The sequence below is a fragment of the Salmo salar genome, chromosome 14 (assembly GCF_965601325.2).
Source record: "Salmo salar chromosome 14, fSalSal1, whole genome shotgun sequence".
NCBI lineage: Eukaryota > Metazoa > Chordata > Actinopteri > Salmoniformes > Salmonidae > Salmo > Salmo salar.
In genome coordinates, this window is record NC_138304.1 from 29,770,975 (window position 1) to 29,795,367 (window position 24,393).

General features: G+C 42.1%; 1 protein-coding gene across 2 annotated transcripts in view; it reads right to left on the reverse strand.

Moving 5' to 3' along the window:
• Positions 1–24,393, reverse strand: part of LOC106569187 (vacuolar protein sorting-associated protein 4B) — a 32,749-nt gene that overhangs the window by 1,842 nt on the left and 6,514 nt on the right. The window contains exons 1-10 of one of the 2 annotated variants that reach the window (XM_014140278.3): positions 23,946–24,237; positions 10,097–10,208; positions 9,756–9,906; positions 9,496–9,554; positions 9,135–9,254; positions 8,750–8,906; positions 8,319–8,467; positions 3,136–3,217; positions 299–518; positions 28–168 (exon numbers count right to left, since the gene is read on the reverse strand). In XM_014140278.3, the coding sequence (XP_013995753.1) occupies positions 28–168; positions 299–518; positions 3,136–3,217; positions 8,319–8,467; positions 8,750–8,906; positions 9,135–9,254; positions 9,496–9,554; positions 9,756–9,906; positions 10,097–10,208; positions 23,946–23,969 (1,215 nt within the window). In that variant the 5' untranslated portion in view covers positions 23,970–24,237. Of the gene's footprint in view, positions 1–27; positions 169–298; positions 519–3,135; positions 3,218–8,318; positions 8,468–8,749; positions 8,907–9,134; positions 9,255–9,495; positions 9,555–9,755; positions 9,907–10,096; positions 10,209–23,945; positions 24,238–24,393 lie in introns of those variants that run through there. The other variant, XM_014140277.3, reaches the window with a different exon arrangement.

Below are 24,393 nucleotides of genomic sequence, written 5' to 3' on the forward strand. Positions count from 1 at the left end.
ATTAATAACTTAATTTTGCACACTCACCATACAAACGACTGGCTCACACAGCTTTTCCCCAGGGACCTCCATCCATGTCATCTCGATGCCGTTCGGGTCTCCCGGGGAGCACGGGGTCAAAAAGTCATCTACCAGGATTTTCGGATTGTCTCTCAATGGCCCTCGTACCTTCAATAACAAATGCAATTTATTGTGTTAAAAATAACAAAACTCAATAGAAAATTGCATAGCTTGATATAAAGATTAACACTGAAGAATACACAGACGTTGTTCACTGGTCGTCATTATGGAGACGTACCCGTTTGAAGTGAGTGGCTGATTGAACTTTCCTGACGGGCTGCATAAGCGCATCTCTGACGATGACGCTGATGTCGGCCCCCGAGTACCCGTCTGTCTTCTTTCCCAGGGTGACAAAGTCAGAGTCGTTGAGGCTGGTGGGGGTGGCGCCTAGGTGGAGCTTGAACATGAAGGTGCGGGCGTGTTCCTCTGGCAGGGGGATGTAGATCCTCTTCTCAAACCTGAGATAATTAAAAGTTCCAATGCAGTTTTTATCTCAATATCAAATCATTTCTGGGTAACAACTAAGTACCTTACTGTGATTGGTCAAAAATAAACAAATTGCTTATTAGCAAAGAGCAATTTCTCAAGCAAGAATTTTGCTAGGACTGTCTGGGAGTGGTCTGAGTGGGGAGTACGGCAGTTGGTGGTCATGAAATTTTGTCACCCGGTTATTGCCATGGAAAAGACTGCCGGTCACACGGTAATTGACCGTTAATTAACAAACACGTTTAGCATCTCCGGGCCTCCACACATACAAGCCGCTGATGTGCACCCTTGGTATCGTCTACATTTCAAAAAGTCTAATAAATTAGTTAAATATACACCGTCACAATAAATCCATTATTTTAGTCAGGTCTAAAGAAACATTATGGTATGAAGAAAATGGATTTCAGAAGAACAGAATGAGTTGGCCTACTGTTATCTGGCTATGCACCATGCAATATGCTTGTTCATTTAGCAGACAATATATGCTTATAAGTCCAGTGCCATTATTTTATATTATATGATTTTATAGTAAGAAGAATCCAAAGGAAAGGAGTAGGTGGACAGTACATTGCAATAAACTTAAGTCAACTACTAACAGAATACATTTACAAAATAATGCATATGGGAGTAGCCAGCATAGTACATCAGGACGCACAACTGCAATGCGTTTCGACTACTAGTCTTCCTCAGGCAGCATTCTGTAAGTAGTAAGAAGAATATAACAGAACTTAGCTGAATAAAATAGAAAGGGTTTTTCAGATTCCAGAGTGAGAGTGTGCATATGAAGTGGCTATGTTGAGCGTAAAAAAGTGATCATTTGAAACAGGTCCTATACGCTAGATTTACAGTTATTTGGCAACTTCAGTTGTGAATGATACAAACCATAGAATGCCTTCGAAATCCAGATATGGGCTGCGTGATGATAGGCTATTGAGGATTTGAGAAAGTGGCAAAAAAAGCTTGAGCTCTGTTCCTTGCCTCAGGCTGCACATACTGTTCTCTCATCAAGTGATCATACTTTCACCCATCCAGACTATTCTCAATTTAATCTCGTCTTTACCAATATGTTAAATGAGTTTAGATTTAGAATGATCAAATGGGCAAGAACAGGGGGAAGAGAAAAAAAGACATGTAATCAATATGCACTTGAATAGCAAATAGAGGCCACTTTCACACTGGTTCGTTTCACTCATGTTGGGTAGGCTACTCTGGTTATTTCACAGTGGTACAGGTGATATTCCACCCAAACTCTGTATGCCATGAGCTCTCCAACCCTGTTCCTGCAGCTACCCAGTGCTTAATTTGGGAAGCCAAGGGAAATCTGTTCAGGAACATCAATAGTAACATGTTTTCACAACGAAACATGTTTCATTAAACTGTTGACAGCCCCTCTCTCTGCGCACTGGAGAAAGGAATGAAGGAGAGGGGGAGGAGATGGAAACGCATGGCGGCGAGAAATTCTCTAGTTAAAAAGGTCATGTGCCAGACTATTATTAAAAAAAAATGAAATCCCCATTATTCAACATCAAATACAAATTCATTATAATTGTTGGCTAACTCTGAATTTGTTTAATTTAGGCTAGACCAATTATGCACAAAAAAGATATCTTACATCTGCATTTTTCTTTAAGCTAACATGCATATGGCTGTTTTGAATTAATCACCTTAGAAAGCAGTGTCCATTTTGTTGTGTTAGGCTTTGAAACAACATCCACAAGGACCATATTCTCCACTACGTTTCAACCCGTTGTTGAACTTTTCTTCAAATGATCAATCACAGCAAGGTGAGTTCTAAAAGCACATACAAGTGTTTGATGTGATTTTCGAATTCATTTACATTGATGTCAGAGTGGTTAGAGGGACAATGGAGCCCGGAGTACCAGGCCATTAGCGATCTGGATACTATCTCCAGAGTGCATAAAAGGAGATTACCATGACTCAAATGTCGCATAGAATTTTACTGCGGTCATGACTGCCGGTAATATGGTCACCGCAACAACCCTAGTGGGGAGGTGGAAAACTGAAAACTAGCTGTTATTGGTGGGTAGTTTGTATCTCTTTTTTTTGTATTGGTCTATCAACCAAAACAGGCTGACATTTCAGGCAGTCTTTTCAAACAGCTCTTACGCTAAAAGGGCATTATCATAATGTTCACAATATTATTCCAACCTCATAGGTGTGAAAAAAAAAAAATATATATATCTATATATCTATATATATATATATATATATATATATATATATATATATATATATATATATATATATATATATATATATATATATATATATATATATATATATATATATATATAAAATCACATACTCTACAGGAAGAAGAATACATTTACATCCCCTACAGGGTAGATCTGAGCAGCAAAAACAAAGATAAGAAGCAGTGCTGCTGAGTCACAGTATTCTAACTTCAGAGATTTCCCATTATTATTATCCAAACGAGTTAAAGCAGGGTGGTACATGTTACCATACATTTGTAAGGCTGTTGTGTCACAGTCAACAACAATAAAAGGACAAGTTATTTGGTACACAGTTGGGATGGTAGGCTAAGCCAGTGTAACAATGTGTCATTACCGTCTTCTGATGGCAGAGTCCAATGTCCAAGGGATGTTGGTGGCCCCCAATACCAGTACCCCATCGTTGTCATTCCCCACTCCTGAGGAAAAATATCTTATTAACGTTTCAAAACCATTTTAACTTAATATGACCAAAACACCAATACAGTCCACTATAATCTACATACAAGTTTGGGCACACCTACTTATTCCAGGGCTTTTCTTGATTTGACTATTTTCTACATAGCAGAATAATAGTGAAGACATCAAAACAATTAAATAAACACATTGAATCATGTAGTAACCCAAAAAAGTCAATATATTTTATATTTGAGATTCTCAAAGTAGCCACCCTTTGCCTTGACGGCTTTGTATACTTTTGGGTTTCTCTCAACATGCTTCATGAGATAGTCATCTGGAATGCATTTCAATTAACAAGTGTGCCTTCTTAAAAGTTAATTTGTGCAATTTATTTCCTTCTTAATGTGTTTGACCCAATCAGTTGTGTTGTGACAAGGTAGGGGTGGTATACAGGAAAATTAAGAACTTTGAAGAAGTTTCTTCAAGTTTAGTCGCAAAAACTATCAAGCGCAGTGATGAAACTGGCTCTCCACAGGAAAGGAAGACCCAGAGTTACCTCTGCTGCAGAGGATAAGTTCATTAGAGTTACCAGCCTCAGAAATTGCAGCCCAAATAAATACTTCAGAGTTCAAGTAACAGACACATCTCAACATCAACTATTCAGAGGAGACTGCGTGAATCAGGGCTTCATGGTCAAATTGCTGCAAAGAAACCACTACTAAAAAGGACAATAAGAAGAAGAGACTTAGGCCAAGAAACACAAGCAATGGACATTAGACCAGTGGAAATCTGTCCTTTGGTCTGATGAGTCCAAATTTGAGATTTTAGGTTCCAACCGCCATGTCTTAGTGAGACACAGAGTAGGTGAAAGGATGATCTCCACATGTGTGGTTCCCACCGTGAAGCATGGATAAGGAGGTGTGGAGGTGGTGATTTATTTAGAATTCAAGGCACACTTAACCAGCATGGCGACCACAGCACTCTGCAGCGATACGTCACCCCATCTGGTTTGTGCTTAGTGGAACTATCATTTGTTTTTCAACAGGACAATGACCAATACACCTCCAGGCTGTGTAAGGGCTATTTCACCAAGAAAGAGAGTGATGGAGTGCTGCATCAGATGACCTGGCCTCCACAATCACCCGACCTCAACCAAACTGAGATGGTTTAGGATGAGTTGGACTGCTGAGTGAAGGAAAAGCAGCCAACAAGTGCTCAGCATATGTGGGAACTCCTTCAAGACTGTTGGAAAAGCATTCCTTGCAAACGCTGATCGAGAGAATGCCAAGAGTGCGCAAAGCTGTCATCAAGGCAAGGGGTGGCTACTTTGAAGAATCTAAAATATAATTTGTTTAACACTTTTTTGGTTACTAAACAATTTCATATGTGCTATTTCATAGTTTTGATGTCTTCACTGTTATTCTACAATGAAGAAAATAGTAAAAATAAAAACCCATGAATGAGTAGGTGTCCAAACTTTTGACTGGTTGTGTGTGCACAATGCCTTCGGAAAGTATTCAGACACCTTGACATTTTCCACATTGTGACATTACAGCCTTATTCTAAAACTGATTTAAAAATCCTCAGCAATCTACACACAATACCCCATAATGGCAAAGCGAAAACAGGTTTAGAAATGCAAGCAAATGTATTAAAAATAAACACAAATACCTTAATTACATAAGTATTCAGATCCTTTGCTATGACACTGGAAATTGAGCAAAGATGCATCCTGTTTCCATTAATCATCCTTGAGATGTTTCTTCAACTTAATTGGAGTCCACCTGTGGTAAATTCAATTGATTGGACATGATTTTGAAAGTTTGGAACCAAGACTCTTCCTAGAGCTGGCCGCCCGGCCATACTGAGAAATTGGGGGCCTTTATCAGGGAGGTGACCAAGAACCCCATGTTGACTGACAGAGCTCCAGAGTTTCTCTGTGGAGATGGGAGAAACTTCCAGAAGGACAACCATCTCTGCAGCACATCACCAATCAGAACATTATGGTAGTGGCCAGACGGAAGCCACTCCTCAGTAAAAGGCACGACAGCCCACTTGGAGTTTGCCAAAAAGCACCTAAAGACAGACCATGAGAAACAAGATTCTCTGGTCTGATGCAACCAAGACTGAACTCTTTGACCTGAAGGCCAAGCATCACGTCTGGAGGAAACCTGGCACCATCCCTATGGTGAAGCATGGTGGTGGCACATCATGCTGTGGGGATGTTTTTCAGCGGCAGGGACTGGAAGAGTAGTCAGGATCGAGGGAAAGATGAACGGAGCAAAGTACAGAGAGATCCTTGATGAAAACCTGCTCCAGAACACTAAGTACCTCAGACTGGGGGAGAAGGGTCAGGAAGCAGCAGTGACTCAATCAATAAAAAAGTGGTCAGATGAAGCAGATGCTAAGCTACAGGACTGTTTTGCAGCACAGACGGAAATATGTTATGGGATTCCTCCAATGGCATCGAGGAGTACACCACATCACTTATTGGCTTCATCAATAAGTGCATCGATGACGTCGTCCCCACAGTAACAGTATGTATGTACATACCCCAACCAGAAGCCATGGATTACAAGCAACATCCGCACTGAGCTAAAGGACAGAGCTGCTGCTTTCAAGGAGCGGGACTCTAACCTGGAAGCTTATAAGAAATACTGCTATGCCCTCCGACGAACAATCAAACAGGCAAAGCGCCAATACAGGACTAAGATCGAATCGTACTACACCGACGCTGACCCTCGTTGGATGTGGCAGGGCTTGTAGACCATTACAGACTACAAAGAGAAGCACAGCCGAGAGCTTCCCAGGGACACGAGCCTACCAGACGAGCTAAACTACTTCTATGCTCGCTTCGAGACAAATAACACTGAAACATGCATGAGAGCACCAGCTGTTCCGGAAGACTGTGATCACGCTCTCCGCAGCCGATGGGAGTAAGACCTTTAAACAGGTCAACATTCACAAGGCCGCAGGGACAGACGGATTACCAGGACATGTACCGCGAGCATGCGCTGACCAACTGGCAAGTGTCTTCAATGACATTTTCAACCTCTCCCTGTCCGAGTCTGTAATACCAACATGTTTTAAGCAGACCACCATAGTCCATGGGGCCAAGAACACCAAGGTAACCTGCCTAAATGACTACCGACCCATAGCACTCACGTCTGTAGTCATGAAGTGCTTTGAAAAGCTGGTCATGGCTCACAACACCATTATCCCAGAAACCCTAGACCCACTCCAATTTGCATACCGCCCACCCCAACAGTACATGCAATTTCTATTACACTCCACACTTCCCTTTCCCACCTGGACAAAAGGAACACCTGTGAGAATGCTATTCATTGACTACAGCACAGTGTTCAACACCATAGTGCCCTCAAAGCTCATGAATGAGCTAAGGACCCTGGGACTAAACACCTCCCTCTGCAACTGGATCCTGGACTTCCTGACAGGCCCCCCCCAGGTGGTAAGGGTAACAACACATCCACCACACTGATCCTCAACACAGGGGCCCCTCAGGGGTGCGTGCTCAGTCCCCTCCTGTACTCCCTGTTCACGCATGACAGCACGGCCAGGCACAACTCCAACACCATCATTAAGTTTGCCGATGACACAACAGTGTCGCCTGATCACCGACAAGACAGCCTATGGTGTAGGGCAGAGAACTGGCCGTGTTGTGCCAGGACAACAACCTCTCCCTCAACGTGATCAAGACAAAGGAGATGATAGTGGACTACAGGAAAAAGAGGACCGAGCACGCCCCCACTCTCATTGATGGGGCTGTAGTGGAGCAGGTTGAGAGCTTCAAGTTCCTTGGCGTCCACATCACCAACAAACTAACATGGTCCAAGCACACCAAGACAGTTGTGAAGAGGGCACGTCAGAACCTATTCCCCCTCAGGAGACTGAAAAGTTTTGGCATGGGTCCTCAGATCCTCAAAAGGTTCTACAGCTGCACCATCGAGAGCATCCTGACTGGTTGCATTACTGGCTGGTATAGCAACTGCTCGGCCTCCGACCGCAAGGCACTACAGATGGTAGTGCGTACGGCCCAGTAAATCACCGGGACCAAGCTTCCTGCCATCCAGGACCTCTATACCAGGCGGTGTCAGAGAAAGGCCCTAAAAATTGTCAAAAACTCCAGTCACCCTAGTCAGACTGTTCTCTGCTATCGCACGGCAAGTGGTACCGGAGCGCCAAGTCTAGGTCCAAGAGGCTTCTAAACAGCTTCCACCCCCAAGTCATAAGACTCCTGAACATCTAATCAAATGGTTACCCAGACTATTTGCATTGCCCCCTCGCCCCCTTTCCCCTCATTTACACCGCTGCTACTCTGTTATCATCTATGCAAAGCCACTTTAATAATGTACATATTACCTCGATTAACCGGTACCCCCCCTATATATAGTCTCGCTATTGTTATTTTACTGCTGCTCTTTAATTACTTGTTACTTTTATTTATTTTTTTTAACTGCATTGTCGGTTTGGGGCTCGTAAGTAAGCATTTCACTGTAACGTCTACACCTGTTGTATTCGTCACAAGTGACTAATACATTTTGATTTGGGGTGAAGGCTCACCTTCCAATAGGACAACAACCCTAAGCACACAACCAAGACAACCCAGGAGTGGCTTCAGGACAAATCTCTGAATGTCCTCAAGTAGCCCAGCCAGAGCCCAGACTTGAACCCGATCGAACATCTCTGGAGAGACCTGGAAATAGCTGTGCAGCAATGCTCCACATCCAACCTGAGAGGTTGAAAGGATCTGCAGAGAAGAATAGGAGAAACTCCCCAAATACAGGTGTGCCAAGCTTGTAGCGTCATACCAAAGACTCAATGCTGTAATTGCTGCCAAAGGTGCTTCAACAAAGTACTGAGTAAAGGGTCTGAATATTTATGTAAATGTGATATTTCCTTTCTTTTTTTTTCCTTCTAAAAAACTGTTTTTGCTTCATCATTATGGGGCATTGTGTGTAGATTGATGAGGGGGGAAAAAACATTGAATCAATTTTAGAATAAGGCTGTAACATAACAAAATGTGGAAAAAGTCAAGGGGTCTGAATACTTTCCGAAGGCACTGTGTATGTATGTATGTAAATTGTTTTCTGTCGCCCTCACCCTGCATCTGAACCAGAAACTCTGTCTTGATCCGGCGAGCTGCTTCACTCTCGTTCTCACTCCTGGAGCCGCACAGTGAGTCTATCTCATCTATGAAGATGATGGAGGGTTTGTGCTCCCGTGCAAGAGTGAACAAGTTCTTTACTAATCTGGAGAGGAGAAAGAAGGCTCAAAGAAACATAAAGATGATCATATGCTTTTCCCCAATAGATACATGGAGCTGGTGTCCCGGACACAGATTCAACTTAAATCCAGGACTACATTTTTTTTTTTTTCTCCCCCCAACAGAGAATAGAATCTCTATCGAGTTTGCTTTTTAGTCTAGGACTAGGCTTAATCTAGGCCTAATTTACAACCATTAAAACAGCATCATTGGATTTATATCTACAAATAATCATTCATGTTCCCCTGGATTAAGAGTAAAATCTCACTTCTCACTCTCTCCCAGCCACTTGGACACCAGGTCAGAGGAGGAGATAGAGAAAAAGGTGGAGTTGTTGGCCTCTGTGGCCACAGCTTTAGCTAGGTAGGACTTTCCTGTACCAGGAGGACCAAAGAGCAGGATCCCCCTCCATGGCGTTCTTTTACCTGCCAGACAGAGACATGTTGTCTTTGGGAGTGGTCGTGAATAACAGTGGGGAATAAATAGGCTAAGCTTCTCATTTTCAAATGAATGAACGGTAATAATCAATTGATTCTATACAATGTCGTTGGATGGACTCATTTTCAGTAGGTCATTTCAGCATGTTTTTCATACATTCTGATATGACATCATCATTAATTCTCTGGAGATCTGAGGCAGTAAGACTGCATTACCTGTGAAAAGATGTGGGAATTTAATTGGCAAAATAACAGCTTCTTTCAGGGCCTCTTTGGCTCCCTCTAAACCGGCAACATCATTCCACTTGATGTTTGGCTTTTCCATAACGATGGCGCCTAAAAAAACAAAATCCAGTATGATGGGAACATACAAATCATTTTACAGTAAAGGAAAATAATCAGACACATTCATGTGAAAACCTAATAATAAATGTATTTATTAGACACCTCAACCGGGTGAGGTAAAAGTAAAGTGAAACTGAGCCAAATAACCTTTGGCATCTTATAAAATTGGAACAGAGTTATAATGCAAATCAAAAGTACAAATTTCACACAGTATGTCAGTGATACAACTAACCTGAAAGTTGGTTCTGGAACTTCTTTTTTTCTGGGTCGTCTCCTTCATCACTTTCATTTCTGCACAATAACAATCCATCTCAATTATGCTGAAGGGCAAAAGTGTACACAGAACCACAAGATGTTTTTGATCCAACTAATTGACTCATCACATTCCAATACACCCCCCCCCCCCCCCCCCCCCACACACACACACACACACACACACACACACAGCCAAGCCTCATTGCATGAGCAAAGACTTCGCGCATACACACACACCCTTTGTCGTCAGCTTGGGACTCCTTCACAGGCTTGGCGGGTGGAGCCTTCTCTTTCTTCTTCAGGTATTCTTTGAGCTTCTCTGCTCTGTCAAGGTACTCAGCACATTTGGCCCTGATGCTCTGTTTGGCTTTGTCACCCTGGGCTTCATCTGGCAGGAGAGGAATGCAAGGATTGTATTAAAATTCTGTCTTGCGTATATGTTTTTATTTAGAAAATAATCACAATTACAGTAATCCCCCTGAACTGTGCGAAATGGAAAAATGCATTCTGCTGACAAGGATTACAACTCTAAAAGAGGAAAGAGCAGTATGCAAATATCTCATTGTCTTGAAGCATACATTTTACTACGTGTAGGAAGTACTGAACAGCGTGTTGGTATAGACGCAGGGCCTCGTCGTAGTTCTGAGCTTTATCCTCCTGGGCTGCCTTGCTGGCCAGATCTATGGCTTTCTGAAAAACAGAAATGAGAAAGTTATCAAAAAAGCAAATACATAAGGAAAGCAACAAATTGAAAGAGGATTAGCTGCAAGAAGTTTGATCTTGCTAATCAGAATTAATTGACTCTTAAAAACTATGGGACTTTCACTAGGGACAGGGGGACATGTCATGAATTTAATGCAATTGTAATCTTCTTTCTATGAATTTCGCGCTAGCGTTTAATATAATACAAGTAATATAATACAGAAAACACTTAGTATTCAGAGGAATGTACTGTACATCAAAGCTGGGACCGAGAGACTGAAAAACAGCTTCTATCTCAAGGCCATCGGACTGTTAAACAGCCATCACTAACATTGAGTGGCTGCTGCCAATATACTGACTCAAATCTCTAGCCACTTTAATAATAAAAAATTGGATGTATTAAACGTATCACTAGTCACTTTAAACAATGCCACTTTACAATGTTTGCATACCCTACATTACTAATCTCATATGTATATACTGTACTCTATACCATCTACATACCTATGCAGCTCGGCCATCGCTCATCCATATATTTTGATGTACATATTCTTATTCCATCCCCTTACATTTTGTGTGTATATAAGGTAGTTGTTGTGAAATTGGTAGATTACTAGTTAGATATTACTGCATGGTCAGAACTAGAAGCACAATCATTTCGCTACACGCGCATTAACATCTGCTAACCATGTGTATGTGACCAATAAAATTTGATTTGATTTAAAGGCCTGTCACATCTGCTACTGGCTTTCACCATCCCTAAAGAGTGGTTATTAATCAGAGCCCTAATATAAAAAAGGTGCTTGTCAAAGGTGATAGACCAAAATCATCATAAAATGCATCTTCAATGACATGAATCAGCCAGGAACTCCTCCTTTCAACCTGGTCACAGAGCCTTTCGAATTATTCTGCATGTACATTACATGATCAAAAGTATGTGGACACCTGCTAATCAAACATCATTAATATGGAGTTGGTCACCCCCTTTGCTGCTATAACAGCCTCCATTCTTCTGGGAAGGCATTCCACTAGATGTTGGACCATTGCGTCGGGGACTTGCTTCCATTCAGCCACGAGCATTAGTGAGGTCAGGCACTAATGTTGGGCGATTAGGCCTGGCTCGCAGTCAGCGCTCCAATTCATCCCAAAGGTGTTCGATGGGGTTGAGGTCAGGGCTCTGTACAGGCCAGTCAAGTTCTTTTACACCGATCCCGACAAAACATCTCTGTATGGACCTCGCTTTGTGCACAGGGGCATTGTCATGCTGAAACAGGAAAGGGCCTTCCCCAAACTGTTACCAAAGTTGGAAGCACAGAATCATCTAGAATGTCATTGTATGCTGTAGCTTTAAGATACCCCTTCACTGGAATTAAGGGTCCCTAGCCCGAACCATGAAAAACAGCCCCAGACCAATATTCCTCCACCAAACTTTACATTTGGCACTACGCATTGGGGCAGGTAGTGTTGTCCTGGCATCCGCCAAACCCAGATTAATCCGTCAGACTGCCAGATGGTGAAGCTTGATTCATCACTCAAGAGAACGCGTTTCCACTGCTGCCAATGGCGACAAGCTTTACACCACTCCAGCCGACACTTGGCATTGCACATGGTGATCTGGGTTTTCATGGCTGCTCAGCCATGGAAACCCATTTCATGAAGCCCCCGACAAATAATTAATTTTGCTGAAGTTGCTTCCAGAGGCAGTTTTACACATGCAGGGATCATCTGTTCACCCAAACCGCGTCTCACGAAGACAAGGCGGTTCGAAACAAAAATCTCAAATTTGGACTCATGAGACCAAAGGGCAGATTTCCACCGGTCTAATGCTCATTGCTCGTGTTTCTTGGACCAAGTAAGTCTTCTTATTGGTGTGCTTTAGTAGTGGTTTCTTTGCAGCAATTATACCATGAAGGCCTGATTCACGTAGTCTCCTCTGAATAGTTGATGTTGAGATGTCTGTTACTTGAACGCTGTGAAGTATTTATTTGGGCTGTAATTTCTGAGGCTGATGACTTTAATGAATTTATCCTCTGCAGCAGAGGTAACTCTAGGTCTTCCTTTCCTGTGGCGGTCCCCATGAGAACCAGTTTTTTCATAGCGCTTTATGGTTTTTGCGACTGCACTTGAAGAAACTTTCGAAGTTCATGAAATTTTCCAGATTGAGTGACAAAGTAATGATGGACTGTCGTTTCTCTTTGCTTATTTGAGCTGTCCTTGCCATAATATGGACTTTTACCAAATAGGGCCATCTTCTGTATACACCCCTCCCCCCCTACCTTGTCACAACAACTGATTGGCTCAAAATGCATTAAGGGAAGAAGTTCCACAACTTAAGGCACACCTGTTAATTGAAATGCATTCCAGGTGACTACCTCATGAAGCTGGTTGAGAGAATGCCAAGAGTGTGCAAAGCTGTCAAGACAAAGGGTGGCTATTTGAAGAATCGCAAATATATTTACAATTGTTTAACAATTTTTTGGTTAATACATGATTCCATGTGTTATTTCATAGTTTATGTCTTCACTATTGTTCAACAATGTAAAAAAAAAAAAAAAAAAAAAAAAAAAGGTAAAATAAAGAAAAACCCTTGAATGAGTAGGTGTTCTAAAACTTTTGACCGGTAGTGTAAATCCGAGACACTCCATTTAGTATATGTTACTAAATATATGATATGTTACAAATTCTAGGTAGCTAGGGGTTAGGGTTACATTTGGGAGTTAGGTTAAAAGGGTTTTACGGTCAGGGTTAGCTAAAAGGATTAAGGTTAGGGTTAGCTAAAATGATTAAGTTTAGTGGAAGGGTTAGCTAACATGCCAAGTAGTTGCTAAAAAGTAGTAAGTAGTTGAAAAGTTGCAAATTAGCTAAAATTGTCTGTGATGAAATTCAAACTCACAACCTTTGGGTTGCTAGACATTCGCGTTATGTAACCATACCAAACTTAACATGTCATACTAATTTGAGTGTTATTTTTTTACATTTCAACCTTTAAACTAGGCAAGTCAGTTAAGAACAAATTTTGATTTACAATGGCGGCCTACCCAGGTCAAACCCGGACAACGCTGTGCCAATTGTGCGCCACCCTATGGGACTCCCAATCACAGCCGGATGTGAAGCAGCCTGGATTTAAACCAGGTACTGCAGTGACACCTCTTGCACAGATGCAATGCCTTGACCGCTACGCCACACGGGAGCCCAAAGATACTGGTGTCCAGTACTTTACTATGTTATTTCTAGTCTATGAGACCAGGCTGCTCATTCAGATAAAGGGCTGCTAAAGTTAAAGCACATTATTTTATAAAATGCTGAGGGTATGAAACAAAATATTGTTCCAGAGCTAAGATGTTTAAATTAGTGTTTTGAGAGGCCCAAATAAAATGTTAAGGATGTTTTTTTTTTTGGACTTCCATTTTTCATGTACCCTGAAAAAAAGTATATGGGGCCAGGAGAGACTAATGCATCGCTTTGTTTTGTTTCAAATGCTACTGCTAAGCTTAACAAAATTATGTGAACAAATCAACTGAAAGACTTGGTTTGAAGCAGAATATCTGTTAGGAAAATGTGGCGCCGGATATTTGACCGGCATAATTTTTTGTTAACCGACATTTGAGAAATTTACCGGACCCATATGCATTGGGTGCATAACCGGATTAGGGCGTCCAGCCACTGTGCTCAGCAATGTCAGAAATCACATTTAGATAATGGTCAGAAATCACATTTAGATAACGGTTACACATCTTACCTAATTTAGATGCTAACTGCCACATTTACTTTTCCTCTGGAAACAAGACTAGTAACAAACAGTAAAATCACCAGCCTATGTCAACCTAATACTCCCCATAGTAGAAAAGTATACCTATTCCATTGGCGAAATCAAATTTTATTTGTCACATGCGCCGAATATAACCAGGTGTAGACCTTACAGTGAAATGCTTACTTACAAGCCCTTAACCAACAATGCAGTTGAAAAAAAATAAGTGTTAGGTAAAAAAGCAGCAGTAACATATACAGGGGTACTGGTACAGAGTCAATGTTCGGGGGCACTGGTTAGTTGAGGTAATTGAGGCGTTATGTACATGTAGGTAGAGTTAAAGTGACTATGCATAGATAATAAACAGAGGATAGCAGCAGCGTAAAATAGGGGGTGGGCAATGCAAATAGTTTTGGTAGCCATTTGATTAGATGTTCAGGAGTCTTATGGCTTGGGGGTAGAAGCTTCTTAGCCTCTTGGACCTAGACTTGGCGTTCCGGTACCGCTTGCTGTGCAGAAGCAGAGAGAACAGTCTATGACTAGGATGGCTGGGGTCTTTAATAATTTTTTGGGCCTTCCTCTGACACCGCCTAGTATAGAGGTCCTGGATGGCAGGAAGCTTGGCCCCAGTGATGTACTGGGCCGTACGCACTACCCTCTGTAGTGCCTTGCGGTTGGAGGCCGAGCAGTTGCTATACCAGCCAGTAATGCAACCAGTCAGAATGCTCTCGATGGTGCAGCTGTAGAACCTTTTGAGGATCCGAAGACCCATGCCAAATCTTTTCAGTCTCCTGAGGGGGAATAGGTTCTGACGTGCCCTCTTCACAACTGTCTTGGTGTGCTTGGACCATGTTAGTTTGTTGGTGATGTGGATGCCAAGGAACTTGAAGCTCTCAACCTGCTCCACTACAGCCCCGTCGATGAGAGTGGGGACGTGCTCGGTCCTCTTTTTCCTGTAGTCCACAATCATCTCCTTTGTCTTGATCACATTGAGGGAGAGGTTGTTGTCCTGGCACCACACGACCAGGTCTCTGACCTCCTCCCTATAGGCTGTCTCATCGTTGTCGGTGATCAGGCCTACCACTGTTGTGTCATCGGCAAACTTAATGACGGTGTTGGAGTCGTGCCTGGCCATGCTGTCATGAGTGAACAGGGAGTACAGGAGGGGACTGAGCACACACCCGAGGGGCCCCTGTGTTGAGGATCAGTGTGGCGGATGTGTTGTTACCCTTATCACCTGACGGCGGCCTGTTAGGAAGTCCAGGATCCAGTTGCAGAGGGAGATGTTTAGTCCCAGGGTCCTTAGCTCATTCATGAGCTTTGAGGGCACTATGATGTTGAACGCTGAGCTGTAGTCAATGAATAGCATTCTCACAGGTGTTCCTTTTGTCCAGGTGGGAAAGGGCAGTGTGGAGTGCAATAGAAATTGCATCAACTGTGGATCTGTTGGGGCAGTATGCAAATTGGAGTGGGTGTAGAGTTTCTGGGTTAATGTTGTTGATGTGAGCCATGACCAGCCTTTCAAAGCACTTGATGGCTACAGACGTGAGTGCTACGGGTCAGTAGTCATTAAGGCAGGTTACCTTGGTGTTCTTGGGCACAGGGACAATGGTGGTCTGCTTGAAACATGTTGGTATCACAGAGTCGGTCAGGGACAGGTTGAAAATGTCAGTGAAGACACTTGCCAGTTGGTCAGCGCATGCTTGGAGTACACGTCCTGGAAATCCATCTGGCCCTGCGGCCTTTTGAACCCTGACCTGTTTAAAGGTCTTACTTCCATCGGCTATGGAGAGCGTGATCACACGTGGCGTGTTGTTCCTCTGTGAGAAAGAAATAGCCTATTCCAAACAGACTCAGAGATAGGTTTTTTTTGTGGGGGGGGGGGCAATTGAGACCAGTGCCTCATTTGCAATGGTGCCCCAAGGACAACATTTCCATCAACATAACCAAAATATAATAACCTGATGTAATAGTCAATTGAAACATTTGCACACTTCAGCAAACTAATTTAACAGCGTTGTAAACTGCCCTATGGGCACCAGGGAAGCCATGTGTAATTTGTTTTATTACAGGTATTCCATAACTGTGGTGCATTAAACCTAAAGGCGGATTTACTAAACGTTGTGGAGACAAGAGGGACCTGAAGAGTTAACCAACCTTGCGAATCGATTTAGTATCTCATATTTTTATATTTCAAAAGGGAAATGAGGTCTGTTGGAAGCTTGTGGAGCAGAGCTTTGTAAACAAGGGAATAATTAAGTGATCTACAGGACTTTAGTGAGTTCCAGGCGACATTCTGATACAGGATGCAGTGATGAGTACTAAAACTGTCACCTGTAATAAAGTGAAGAGCAGTATGGCAGACAGCACCCAATGGTTTAAGAGTAGTGGCTGCTGCATTCTGGTAAATGGTGTCACCAAAGTCAAGAACTGGCAGGAAAGTTGACTGCACAATCTGATTCCTGCTGTTCATGTAGAGGCAACATCTATTTCTAAAAAAGAAGCCCACTTTAAACCTTAGCTTTTTAACCTCTCTTGGGCAGGTGGAGCGTCCCACCCACGGTTCACACTATTCAACAGCCAGTGAAAAATCAGAGCGCCAAATTCAAAACCACAAAATGTCATAATTCAAAGTTCTCAAACATACGACTATTTTACACCATTTTAAAGATACACGTCTCCTTAATGTAACCACGTTGTCCGATTTCAAAAAAGGCTTTACGGCGAAAGCATAAAGTTAGGACCGTTCCAACACAAGAAAAACCACACAGCCATTTTCCTAGCAAGGTCACAAATACCAGAAATTCAGCTATAATTATGCACTAACCTTTGACGATCTTCATCAGATGACACTCCTAGGACATCATGTTACACAATACATGCATTTTTTGTTCGATCAAGTTGATATTTATATCCAAAAACAACCTTTTCCATTGGCGCATGATGTTCAGAAAATATTTTGCCTCCAATACGGCTTACAATTTACAAAAATACTCATCCTAAACGTTGATCAAATATTAAACTGTTATTCAAAGAATTATAGATGAACATCTCCTTTATGCAACCGCTGTCACAGATCTCAAAAAAGCATCACGGGGAAAGCACACTTTGCAATAATCTGAGTACTGTGCTCAGAAAAATACACTAGGCAATACAGATACCCGCCATTTTGGAGTCATCTAAAATCATAAATAGCATTAGAAATATTCACTTACCTTTGATGATCTTCATCAGAAGGCACTTCCAGGAATCCCAGGTCCACAATAAATGTTGTTTTGTTCGATAAAGTCCATAATTTAAGTCCAAATAACTCCTTGTTGTTTCCGCGTTCAGTAAGCTACTCCAAGTGTAGGAAGCGCGCTGAAAATTTCACAATGAAAAGTAAAAAAAAGTTATATTTACGTTCGTTCAAACATGTCAAACGTTGTATAGCATCAATCTTTAGGGCCTTTTTAACTTAGAACTTCAATAATATTCCAACCGGACAATTCCAGTGTCTTGAAAAACGTTTTAGAACACAGCTAACTCTCATGTGAATGCGCGCCAATGAACTCATTTGCTTTCCTGAGTCAACAACTTCCAACTTCCTCTGTTCGCTCTCTGTTCATCATAGACGCCTCAAACAACTTTCTAAAGACTGTTGACATCTAGTGGAAGCCTTGGGAAGTGCAAAATGAACCCTAAGTCACTGTGTGTTCGATAGGCAATGACTTGAAAGGACTACAAGCACCAGACTTCCCACTTCCTGGTTAGATTTCTCTCAGGTTTTTGCCTGCCATATGAGTTCTGTTAAACTCACAGACACCATTCAAACAGTTTAAGAAACTTCCGTGTTTTCTATCCAAATCTACTAATAATATGCATAGTCTAGTTCCTGGGCCCGAGTAGTAGGCCGTTTAATTTGGGTACGTTTTTCATCCCGCCGTGAAAATACTGCCCCCTACCCTAGAGAAGTTAACTAGCTTATCAGTATATATTTTTAAACATTATATCTTTAGCAATCCAAATACCCAGATATTTATTAGCGGGAACCCACTCAATGAGAGAGTCAACCGAATGGGTGAATATGTAGCCCATCAGATCTTCCGTGAATTAGAGAACAAATTTAGTTAGACAATAGATCCCAAATGCATACAACCAGTAGGCCCAGGATACATAGAAAAAAAACACATTAAAAAAGCAATGAGGCTGATTCAACAGATAACGGTTATCTTAAAATGTTAATAAACTATTTATTTCTTCACATAAGCGTACAAGGTAGTAGCCTACGAGTGAATGTTCGTTCCATTATGCAATTAATGGGAAAACACCACTGTAGCAGCAGCTTTCAAGCGGTCTGACAGATTTTCCGCTCATAGGCTGTGTCTGTAATAAACTATGAAAATACAGTGGCCAATTTAATTCCGCTAAACCGGTCAATTGTATTTCCATCACCTAGTATTTCTATCAGTAGGCTAAAAGCATTATTTTCCTTCTCCTGGACAATTGGCTGGTGCCAGGTTTACATCATCAGCTTTTTATTTTCTATAAAAATACTTTGATATAGATAACACACACACACACACACACACACACACAAAGTAAATATAAAATATATATACTTTTTTGCTAAAACATGGCTAACGGAAACCCTGGTTTGAAATTAACTTTTTAACATGGTGAGCTTGCACTTAAATATTTTTTTGTTGGCTAAAGATAGCTCAAGTCGGCATTGACTTTTGAAACAAATCATTTCTCTTTTATAACTTTTTATCCTCAATTTCGTGGTATCCAATTGGTAGTTTCTTGTCGCATCGCTGCAACTCCCGTACGGACTCGGGAGAGGCGAAGGCAGAGAGCCGTGCCTCCTCCGAAACACGATCCAACCAAGCTGCACTGCTTCTTGACACAATGCCCGCTTAACCTGGAAGCGGGCCACACCAATGTGTCAGAAGAAACACCGTACACCTGATCCGCCACAGGCGTCGCTAGAGCATGATGGGACAAGGACATCCCAGCCGGCCAAATCCTCCCCTAACCCGGGTGACGCTGGTCCAATTGTGCGCCGCCCCATGGGTCTCCCGGTCGCAGCCGGCTGCGACAGCGCCTGGACTCGAACCAGGCTCTCTAGTGGCACAGCTAGCACTGCGATGCAGCGCCTTAGACCACTGCACCACTCGGGAGGCCTGACTTTTTAAACAAACCTTAACCAGCTCTCTCCTGGCCCCATATATTACTTTCTGGGTAAATGACAAAATAGTCATAAAAAAGGTCAAGTTAATTTAGCTATATATTCATAGAAACTTGAAATATTGTCTGAGTAATTCAACATAATGATGTTTGATATAGAAGTCTGCATAAAGACCATCAAAAGTTTTAAAAAAGCTAAATACAACAACTTAAAGAGTTTTGGTTCAAGGCGCAACACAATATTGATTATTTAATGACCTTTGCTCAAGTTCAGTCTTTTATCAATCACTTAAATATGTTAAATAATTATCTTGTACCTACCTTGATACTTATTTTATAAAAATAACTACATTGAACAAAAATAAACGCAACATGTAAAGCGTTGGTCATGTTTCATGAGCTAAAATAAAATCTTAGAAATGTTCCATACGCACAAAAAGATTCTCAAATTTTGTGCACAAATTTGTTTACGCCCCTGTTTGTGAGCATTTATCTTTTGCCAAGATAATCCATCCACCTGACAGGTGTGGCATATCAAAAAGCTGCTTAAACTGCATGATAATTACACAGGTGCACCTTGTGCTCTGGACAATGAAAGGCCACTGTAAAACGAGCAGTTGTGTCACACAACGCCATGTCTCAAGTTGAGGGAGGTTGCAATTAGCACGCTGACTGCTAGAATGTCCACCAGAGATGTTGCCGGAAAATGTTATGTTAATTTCTCTAACATAAGCTGCCTCCAAAGTCGTTTTAGAGAATTTGGCAGTACGTCCAACTCACTTCACAACCGCAGACCACATGAATGGCGTCATGTGAGCAAGCAGTTTGCTGATGTCAACGTTGTGAACAGAATGCCCCACGGTGGTGGTGTGGTTATGGTATGGGCAAGCATAAGCTACGGACAACAAACACAATTGCATTTTATCAATAGCAATTTGAACGCACAGAGATACTGTGACGCGATCCTGAGGCCCATAGTCATGCCCCATTCATCCACCGCCATCACCTCATGTTTCAGCATTGTAATGCACAGCCCCATGTCGCAAGGATCTGTACACAATTCCTGGAAGCTGAAAATGTCCCAGTTCTTCAATGGCCTACATACTCACCAGACATGCGAGTATGTTAAGGCAAGGGCTGATTTCAAAGTTTTACTGCTAACCTACAAAGCATTACATGGGCTTGCTCCTACCCATCTTTCCGATTTGGTCCTGCCGTACATACCTACACGTACGCTACAGTCACAAGACGCAGGCCTCCTTACTGTCCCTAGAATTTCTAAGCAAACAGCTGGAGGCAGGGCTTTCTCCTATAGAGCTCCATTTTTATGGAATGGTCTGCCTATCTATGTGAGAAACGCAGACTCAGTCTCAACCTTTAAGTCTTTACTGAAGACTTATCTCTTCAGTAGGTCCTATGATTGAGTGTAGTCTGGCCCAGGAGTGTGAAGGTGAACGGAAAGGCACTGGAGCAACGAACCGCCCTTGCGGTCTCTGCCTGGCCGGTTACCCCCTCTCTCCACTGGGATTCTCTGCCTCTAACCCTATTACAGGGGCTGAGTCACTGGCTTAGTCCCTAGGAGGGGTGCGTAACTTGAGTGGTTTGAGTCACTGACATGATGTTCCTGTCCCGGTTGGCGCCCCCCCTTGGGTTGTGCCGTGGCAGAGATCTTTGTGGGCTATACTCGGCCTTGTCTCAGGATAGTAAGTTGGTGGTTGAAGTTATCCCTCTAGTGGTGTGGGGGCTGTCCTTTGGCAAAATGGGTGGGGTTATATCCTGCCTGTTTAGACCTGTCCAGGGGTATCGTCGGACGGGGCCACAGTGTCTCCCGACCCCTCCTGTCTCAGCCTCCAGTATTTATGCTGCAGTAGTTTGTGTCGTGGCTAGGGTCAGTCTGTTATATCTGGAGTATTTCTCCTGTCTTATCCAGTCTCCTGTGTGAATTTAAGTATGCTCTCTCTAATTCTCTCTCTCTGTGGACCTGAGCCCTAGCACCATGCCTCAGGACTACCTGGCCTGATGACTCCTTGCTGTCCCCCAGTCCACCTGGCCGTGCTGCTGCTCCAGTTTCAACTGTTCTGCCTGTGCCTATGGAACCTTGACCTGTTCACCTTACGTGCTACCTGTCCTAGACCTGCTGTTTTCAACTCTCTAGAGACAGCAGGAGCAGTAGAGATACTCTGAATGATCGGCTATGAAAAGCCAACTGACATTTACTCCTGAGGTGCTGACCGGTTGCACCCTCGACAACCACTGATTATTATTTGACCCTGCTGGTCATCTATGAACATTTGAACATCTTGGCCATGTTCTGTTATAATCTCCACCCGGCACAGCCAGAAGAGGACTGGCAACCACTCATAGCCTGGTTCCTCTCTAGGTTTCTTCCTAGGTTCTGGCCTTTCTAGGGAGTTTTTCCTAACCGCCGGGCTTCTACACCTGTATTGCTTGCTGTTTGGGGTTTTAGGCTGGGTTTCTATACAGCACTTTGTGACATCAGCTGATGTAAGAAGGGCTTTATAAATACATTTGATTGATGTCACCCATTGAGCATGTTTGGAATGCCCTGGATCGACAGCGTGTATCCAGAAAATATCAAGACACTTCACACAGCCATTGAAGGAGTGGGACAGCATTCCACAATCAACAGCCTGATCAACTCTATGGGAAGGAAATGTGTTGCGCTGCATTAGGCAAATGGTGGTCACACCAGATACTGACTGGTTTTCTGATTCACAGATGCATAGCTGTATACCCAGACATGTGAAATCAATTGATTAGGGTCTAATTATTTTATTTCATTTGACCACACACACATCTCTTATCAGGAAACTAGGCATGTCACTACTTCACAGGAGAGGCATTTGAATGTAAACATTTTTTTTATTAAAATGAGTTCGGCAGAATTGCCATTTGGAACAATATTCATGTGCCTTAATAACAAACTTGTATGCCATCTGTAAATACAACATAAATTGTTAAATTACAAGCCTAGTTGGTTTAGCCACAGAACAAGACAGGGACTTTCCTGCTAGCCATGATTAGCTGTGATAATGTTTGGACTGGATATGGCGAGAGAGGAGTTCGGATTGGTCTGCATGTAGCACGTTTGTCTATAAAATGAGCTGCTCAGTACGTGTAGGTAATCCTTTATAACATGTTTTTTTTGTTTTTGTTTTAAATGCTCTTTGCTTTCTGGAGGATCAAGTTTTGAAATCAGTGGAATGTCCGATGGAAGCAGAGTATGATAGCTAAGGATTAGATGGAGAAAATTCTGGCGTTTGATTGCAAATATGAAGAGGGAGTCGAAAAGAGTACACACAAGGCTGTTGTATAAAACACTGGTCTCTGGATTTTATCTTCAAACTATGGGTCACCATGGCATCCGTGACAGAGGGAGAAGCGTTCATCCATGTATTCGTGTAAAACAGAGTCTAGTTAGCTACTTTTTTCAGATATTCTAAATTTCTAATTGTCAGAATGCGTACTGTTAGCTAGCTGGCTCCCTAACTAAGTTATCGTGTATGATCTGTGTAGTAATATTTGTATTTCAGAGCCATCTGCATTGCTAGTTATAGCCTAATGTTAGCTAACATTGAACCTAGTTTGTTAATTTTATCTGCCAGCAGATTTATGCAGGGTAGTAACGTCATGAGTTGGGATTATGGTTCATTGTTTAGCTAGATAACTGTCTAAACAAGACTCCACTATGCAAGTAACCATTTCACTGTACCGTTTACACCTTCTGTATCCTGTGAATGTGACAAACATTGATTTTATTTGAAATAGTGTTTACCAGTGACGGTAATGTGAACAACAACATGACCTGCACCAAAATCAAATTAGGATATAACGTTAGGCCAACGAGACAGTGTCCCAAGTTTTAAAACTCTCCGGGGAATGCCCTGCTTTTATATCGTCACACTCACAAGCGTAGGCTATTTTCTGTCATTAGCTCGCCATTAACTTGTAATTCATGTTTATTTTCCTGTAATAATGAATACTAATGATCTAAAGTTAAGACGTCGTCAGCTAACGTTGTGTGATATGGGTATTAATTGAACTGACTAGCCAGCTAATTTAGCATTAGCTAGCTAACAAGCTAGAAACGAACCAAAACATTGTTAATTTGCTTCCCCCTCGAAGCCCAAAATTGTGCACAATCTCACGTTAACGAAGAGAGCGTGGCTGTAGTTTCACTTCCTACAAACAGTTGGACTGACAGGGAACCAAATTAGCTAGATATCAACAATCAACTCACGACAGGTTTCGTTAGATAGTTAACTAGTCGATTACATTATCATGGTACTAGTTTGACATTTCAGATTGTCTTGGCCTTGCTGGGGGGAGCGCTAGTCATCGAGAACACAAGGCAAGGGGTCAATTATTGTACACATTTAAACCAACATGAACATGTCAACTTCGCTACTGTAACTAGCTTCTAGGAAACGTGCATGTAATCACGTTTCTGGTAAAAGTTAACGTTAAGTTAGTTAGTTATACAGGCTTCAACGAATTTGAGTGACTAATGTTAACGTTAGTTGCTGCTCTGTCCTCAAATTGGCAAGCTCGCAGTAACAAAAGAACTAACGTTATATAGCTAGCTAGCTAACGTTACCTAACACGCTAACATAGCTTTAGCTATCGGGCTACGGTAAAGTTAACTGGCTCACATCAACACTGGTATAACGGCAAGTTGGTCAAGTTAACAAGATAACCAAAAACGAATCACGAACAAACGTTAGTTAGAAAGCTAAACTGTGTGAGTTGCTAACTAGCTACAATAGTAGGCAGCTTTCCCAACTTACCTGTAAATTGTTGTTGGCAGCCATAACAGCTACTTACTTGTCAAGAAAATAGTTTCGAATAAAATAAGGGGGCAAAACAGGCCTTATGTTTGTTAATAATTAAAACTACAGCCCATCAGTCGCTATTTAATTTAAAATCAACTGGATTGTTTTCCTTTTTCAGGTCGTTGAATAACACTGAAGCGTAAAAAAAGAAATCCACATTCAGGGTCGCCACAGTTATAAACTCCGCCCATTTATACAATTAATCTTATTAAAATATTATTTTAAAACCTAAAAGTAAATGCTTAACCTTACATTTTGTTTTCGCGAATTTTTACGGTATATAATTTTTTTTTTTACTTTGTGGCTGTGCTATCCCAGTGGAAACACATAATGAGATGTGTAGTTGATTTCCCTAGAACGCTCACGCGAACACGAAATTACGTAACTGGTCGTCAGAGGTGCG